The sequence below is a fragment of the Melozone crissalis genome, unplaced genomic scaffold (assembly GCF_028551555.1).
Source record: "Melozone crissalis strain CALT ecotype California unplaced genomic scaffold, PUWL_Pcris_2 ptg000032l_1, whole genome shotgun sequence".
Taxonomy (NCBI): Eukaryota; Metazoa; Chordata; class Aves; order Passeriformes; family Passerellidae; genus Melozone; species Melozone crissalis.
In genome coordinates, this window is record NW_026535810.1 from 199,324 (window position 1) to 206,277 (window position 6,954).

Sequence of the window (6,954 nt, forward strand, 5' to 3'; positions counted from 1 at the left end):
TCCCTATTCCAGTCCCCATCCCATCCCTATCTCCATCTCCATCCCCATCCCAACCCTCTCTCCATCCCAGTCTCACCCCTATCCCCGTTCCCATCCCATCCCTGTCCCCATCCCATCCCAATTCCAGTCCCTTTCCTGTCCCTCTCTCACCCCTATCTCCATTCCCATCCCATCCCAGTCCCCATCCCCATCCCATCCCATCCCATCCCATTCTTGTCTCCATCCCAGTCCCCATCCCCATCCCTGTCCCCATCCCGTCCCTCTCCCACCCCAATCTCCATCCCCTCCCCAAACACAGCCGCTGGGACACCGGTGTTTATTGAGTCTGGAGCCCCTCCCAGCCCGGGGCCAGCTGTCCCCGTGTCCTGCTGTCCCCGCTGTCCCCTCAGGCCGTGTGGCGGCCCTGGCGCCGCTTGATTTTCCTCTTGAGGAGCAGCAGGTCCAGGTAGAGGAGCCGGCCCAGCACGGCCGAGGCGCAGAGCAGCCCCCCGTGCACGGCCCCCGCCAGCCCGCAGGAGAACACGTCCTGCCCTGGGACAGACAGACAGACACCGTGGGACAGGGCCACCCCCGGGGGGACACACGGCCACCCCCGGGGCGGGACAGAGCCACCACCATGGGGACGTGGCCACCACAACCACAGGGACAGCGCCCAGAGCGTGGAGCTGGACACGGGGACGGCAGGACACGGGGACAGCAGGACATGGCGTGGGGACACAGGGACACCAGGACACATGGGCAGCAGGACATGGCGTGGGGACACGGAGACAGCTGGACACAGGGACAGCCGGACACAGGGACAGCAGGCCATGGGGACAGCAGGACACGGGGACAGCCGGACACAGGGATGCCAGGACACAGGGACAGCAGGACATGGCGTGGGGACACAAGGACAGCAGGACACAGAGACAGGCGGACACAGGGACAGCAGGACATGGCGTGGGGACAACGAGGACAGCTGGACACAGGGACGGACAGTCTCGGGGACAGCCAGACATGGCGTGGGCACACCCGCAGCCCCTCACCTGTCAGGTACAGGTTCCTGACGGCCATGGGGACACCCACAGCCCCTCACCTGTCAGGTACAGGTTCCTGACGGCCGTGTCGGGCCTCAGGGCCGCCATCATGGCGGGGCTGAAGCGCCGCAGGTCGTGCTCGGTGCCGTACATCTCCCCCCGCGCCGCCCCCAGGTAGTGCTGGTTGCTCAGCGGCGTCGCCGCCTCCACGAACTCCACCTGGGCGGGACGGGGGGTTCACGGCGTGCCAGGGGGCACCAGGGGGGCACGGATGGGCATCCTGGCCCTGTGGGACACCCCCACCTTGTCGCGCAGGTGCGGGAAGCGGAGCAGGGCCCTGTCCAGCAGCCGCTGGGCGATGTCCATCTTGTAGCGCTGGTATTCGGGGCCGCGGTGGCGGGGGCGGCTCCCGGCCCACTCCTCAAACCACTCGTAGCGTGCCATGGTCAGGATGGTCATGCACGACCTGCCTGCGGGGCGGGGACAGCCGGTGACATCCCCGGGTGGTGGCGGTGGCAGCGCCCACCCCGTGCCGAGGGGATTGAGGAGCCTCCGAGCCCGCAGAGAGGAGCTGGGGGGTCACGGAGCCCCCCGAGGGTACCTGGGTGCCGCTGCTTGTATGGGAGGGGATTGAGGAGGCCCTGAGCCCACAGAAAGGAGCTGGGGGGTCACAGAGTCCCCCCAGAGGGTATCTGGGTGCCGCTGCTCAAAAGTGGGGGATTGAGGAGCCTCCGAGCTCACAGAAAAGAGCTGGGGGGTCACGGAGCCCCCCGAGGGTACCTGGGTGCTACTGCTCAGAAGTGGGGGATTGAGGAGCCTCCGAGCTCACAGAGAGGAGCTGGGGGGTCACGGAGCCTCCCGAAGGTACCTGGGTGCCGCTGCTCGTACGTGGGGTCCTTGGCGGCGGGGAAGGTGATGAACATCATGGCCAGGTTCTCGGGCACCTCGTCGCGGCTCAGGGTGCTGTACCGGATCATCCTGCGGGAACAGAGGGGTGGGATGCCCCCCGTGCCCCCCACCCGCCCTCAGTGCCCCCTCCCCGCGGTGCCAGAGCCCTCACATGGCATCCAGGTCGTTGTGGGGGTAGATCCAGAAGTTGGTGGGGGGCAGGCGCAGCTCGGCCGCGCTGCCCCGCAGCCCCACGAACACCAGGAAGGAGCCCATGCCCGGGCGCAGCGTGGCCAGGAGGGAGCGCACACCTGCGGGGACACCGGGGTGACACCTGAGCAGGGCGGGGACACGGGGGGACACCTGAGCAGGGCAGGGACACGGCGGGACACCTGAGCAGGGCAGGGAACATGAGGGTGGCACCTGAGCAGGGCAGGGACACGGGGGAGGCACCTGAGCAGGGCAGGGACACGGGGGTGGCACATGAGCCTGTCCAAGCAGGGACACGGGGGTGGCATCTGAGCCAGAACAGGGACACAGGGGTGGCACCTGAGCCCAGGCAGGGACACGGGGGTGGCATCGGACCTGTGTGTGCAGGGGACATGGTGGTGGCACCTGAGCCTGTCCAGGCAGGGGACATGGGGTTGGCACCTGACCCAGTGCAGGGACACGGGGGTGGCACCTGAGCCCGGGCAGGGGACAGAGGGGTGGCATCTGACCCTGCGTGTGCAGGGACACGGGGGTGCAGGAACAATGAGGGTGTGGGCATACTGGGGACGCCAGGGATGCTGGTGACACCGAGGACACGAGCACCACGGCCACACGAGCGCCACATTACCGGGCTGGCTGCGGACGTGCGGGGGCAGCAGCTTCCCGAAGGTGTTGAAGATCCCGGCGTCCGAGATGACCAGGGGGGCGCGGATCTCCAGCTCCTCCTCGCCGGGTCCCGCCCGCACCGCCACCCCTGGGGACAGCGGCGGGGTCAGGGGACACCGGGGACGCCACCATCACCGTGTCCCCGTCCCTCGGGGGTCACCGCCACCCTGTCCCCATCCCTCGGGGTTCGCCACCACCCTGTCCCCGTCCCTCGGGGGTCACCACCACCCTGTCCCCATCCCTCGGGGTTCGCCACCGCCGTGTCCCCGTCCTTCGGGGGTCACCGCCACCTTGTCCCCGTCCCTCGTGGGGTCCCGGCGCTCACCCAGGGCGGTGCCGTCGGCGCTGACGAGCACGCGCGTGACGGGGGCGCGCACGAGCACGGCGCCCCCCGCCCGCTCGATGACGGGCACGGCGTGGAAGGCGACCTCGCTGGCACCTCCCCGCGGGTACCAGGCCCCGCGCTGGTAGTGGTGAACCATCAGCGCGTTCACCAGGAAGCTCGAGTCCCGCGGGGCCGTGCCTGTGGCGACATGAGGGGACAAGGGCGCGGCTGGAGCCCGCCGCAGGGCGGGGCAGCACTCCCGTGTCGCGACAGAGCGCTCCTCACCGCGATATCGCCCTCCCTTGTTGCGACATAGCAGTTCCCTGGCACCACGGTGCCCTCCCATACCGCGACACATCCTTCTACTATCACGACATGGCCCTCCGCTATCACCACGGTGCCTTCCCATACCGCGACACATCCTTCTGCTATCACGACAGGGCCCTCCCGCAGTGTCACGTGGCCTCTCTGTATCGCGACACCGCTCTTCCCGCCGCACCCATCCCGACACAGCGCTGCCCATATCGCGATGGTGGTGTCACCCCCTGTCGTGACACAACCGCAGTACCGCCCTCCTCCTCCAGCCGGCGCCCTCCCTGTCGCGACAGCCCCTGACCGTAGAAGAGGTATCCGAAGAGGGCGCGCAGGTCGGGGTTGGAGGTGAGGCGGGCGGCGGCCTGGCTGTGGCTGGTGGCGGCCATGCGGAACACGGGCGACAGGCGGGGCAGGAGCCCCGAGCGCAGCAGGACGGTGACAAGCCAGCGAGGGGACAGCTTCAGCAGGGCCAGCAGCGCCGCGTGCCGCGAGGCCACCTGCGCGACAGCCACAGTGTCACCACCACCGCCCACATCAGTGGGGACAGCCACAGTGCCACCGCCACCACCCACGGCAAGTGGGGACAGCCACAGTGCCACCTGTGTGACAGCCACAGTGCCACCGTCATCACCCACAGCAGCTGGGGACAGCCTGAGCAGGGCCACCTGTGTGCCACCATCAGCAATGCCACTGCCACGTCCTCAGGACTGTCACTGCTGTGGCGCCAGGGCCACCCATGGCTCAGCAGATGTCCCCCCAAAATCCCTCATTATCTCCAGAATTAGTCCCGACCATGGCCATCACACATGTCCCCGGTGTGTCCCCTCTGTGTCCCTTCTGTGCCCGCTGCTTTTGTCCCCACCATTCCCACCACCCTTTCCCCATCACCCATGTCCCCATCACTACTGTCACTTGTGTCCCCACCATTCCCACCATGCCCAGCACCCATGTCCCCACCACTGTCACTTGTGTCCCCACCATTCCACCACACCCATCAGCCACGTCTCCACCACCATTGTCACTTTTGTCCCCACCGTTCCCACCACACCCATCATTCATGTCCCCACCGCCACTGTCACCTGTGTCCCCACTGTCCCCACAGCCCCTTCCCCACCGCAAACACCCCCACGTCCCCAAGGTGCCACCACTCCAACCCGACCCTCGGGGACGTGGGGAGGTGACCCCAGGGCACACCTTGGAGAGCCTCATGAACTCCCTGATGGCCTCCTTCTCCTCGGGGAACTGCTCCTCCAGCGCGGTGACAAAGGCCACCTTGCCCGAGCGCAGCAGGTAGCGCCGCGCCCCCAGGGTCACCTCGTCGTAGGGGTCGGGCAGGCGGTGCCAGCAGAGCTGCCCGTCTGTCACCTGGTCCAGGGCCACCCGCAGGAGGCTCCCCTCGTGCAGCTGCCCCACGTAGTGGATGCCTGAGGGGTGGGGACAGGGGACACGGTGAGGGACAGTGGGGACAGCGCGTGGAGGGCAGGGTGGGCTTTGGTGTGGCACTGAGGGGCAGGGGTGGGATCTGGGCAGGGCAGGGACACCAAGGACACGGCAGGGACACCAGGGACAAGGCAGGGACACCAGGGACAAGGCAGGGATGTAATGCAGGGATAGGGCAAGGACGTGGCAGGGACACCAGGGACACAGCAGGGACACCAGGGACAGAGCAGGGACATAATGCAGGGATAGGGCAGGGACATGGCAGGGACAGGACAAGACAGGGCAGGGACATGGCAGGGACAAGGCAGGGACACAACAAGGAGACACAACAGGGACATGGCAGGGACAGGGCAGGGACATTGACATGGCAGGGATAGGGCAGGGACATGGCAGGGACACAAAAAGGACACAACAGGGTCAGGCAGGGACACGGCAGGGATATGGCACACACTGGGGCTGGCAGCAGGTTCACAGTGGGGCTGCAGGGACAGGGGGTGGCAGGGGGTGGCAGGGGGTGATGGAAGGTGACAGTGGGTGACGGGGGGTGACAGGGATGCCCTCACCCACGTCGAACTCCACGCCGTGCTGCTGGAAGGTGTGGCAGCACCCCCCGGCCTGGTCGTGCTGCTCCAGCACCAGCACCCGCCTGCCCGCCTTGGCCAGGGTGGCGGCCACCGCCAGGCCCCCCACGCCACTGCCGATGACCACGGCGTCCAGCGGGACGGGGACACGCCGGGCACTGAACCCTGCATGCACAGACAGGGGTGACAGTGATCACCAGGGACACTGAATCCTGCATGCACACAGGGGTGTGACAGTGACCAACAGGGACACTGAACCCTGCATGCACAGACAGGTGACAGTGACCAACAGGGACACTGAGCTCTGCACACACACACGAGTGTGACAGTGACCAACAGGGACACTGAACCCTGCATGCACAGACACAGGTGTGACAGTGACCAATAGGGACACTGAGCTCTGCACACACAGACAGGTGACAGTGACCAACAGGGACACTGAGCTCTGCACACACAGACAGGGGTGACAGTGACCAACAGGGACACTGAGCTCTGAACACACACACGAGTGTGACAGTGACCAATAGGGACACTGAGCTCTGAACACACAGACAGGTGACAGTGACCAACAGGGACACTGAGCTCTGCACACACACACGAGTGTGACAGTGACCAACAGGGACACTGAGCTCTGCACACACAGACAGGTGACAGTGACCAAGAGGGGACACTGAGCTCTGCACACACAGACAGGTGACAGTGACCAACAGGGACACTGAGCTCTGCACACACACACGAGTGTGACAGTGACCAACAGGGACACTGAGCTCTGCACACACAGACAGGGGTGACAGTGACCAACAGGGACACTGAGCTCTGCACACACAGGGGTGTGACAGTGACCAACAGGGACACTGAGCTCTGCACACACAGACGGGGGTGACAGTGACCAACAGGGGACACTGACCTCTGCACAGCCAGCACTGCACGGGACACACGGACACACCATCACAGGGACACACGGACAGCACTCACCCTGCTTCAGGACCCTGTCGCGGGCGCGCTGGTCGGTCACCAGGGGCCGCGGTGGCTCCAGGGGTGGCCCTGAGAAGGGGTTGCCGGACGGGGCCAGCAGCCGATGGGCCACCCGGGCCAGGGCCAGCGCGGCCAGTGCCACCGGCAGCAGCAGCAGCACCATGGGCCACATGGCTGTCACTGCGTGGGGCTCTGGATGGACACGGCAGGGACACGCAGGGACACTCACAGACACGCAGGGACACGCAGGGACACTCACAGACACACAGGGACACGCAGGGACACTCACAGACACACACGGACAATGCAGGGACAAGCACGGACAGTCACAGACACATATGGACGCAGCAGGGACACAGAGCAGGGACACGGAAGGGACACACAGGGACAATCACAGACACATATGGACACAGCAGGGACACAGCACAGACACACCGGGACACGGCCCAGCCCTTATAGGCACGGCAGCTTAGGGACACGGGGATTATGGACCGGCCAATACGGCGGCTTTAGGGACAGCGCTGCTTAAAGACACAGA

The 6,954-nt window shown here is 66.2% G+C and overlaps 1 protein-coding gene across 1 annotated transcript; it reads right to left on the reverse strand.

Moving 5' to 3' along the window:
* Positions 1-365: 365 nt before the first annotated feature.
* On the reverse strand, positions 366-6,588 carry LOC128940268 (all-trans-retinol 13,14-reductase-like). The gene is made up of 11 exons (XM_054281610.1): positions 6,417-6,588; positions 5,424-5,606; positions 4,615-4,844; positions 3,722-3,917; positions 3,106-3,303; positions 2,743-2,868; positions 2,077-2,215; positions 1,885-1,994; positions 1,320-1,486; positions 1,076-1,235; positions 366-531 (listed from the first exon to the last, which is right to left on the reverse strand). Exons 1-11 carry the CDS (start codon positions 6,586-6,588, stop codon positions 386-388), a joined length of 1,827 nt encoding a protein of 608 aa, XP_054137585.1. The 3' UTR covers positions 366-385.
* Between the last annotated feature and the right edge of the window lie 366 nt (positions 6,589-6,954).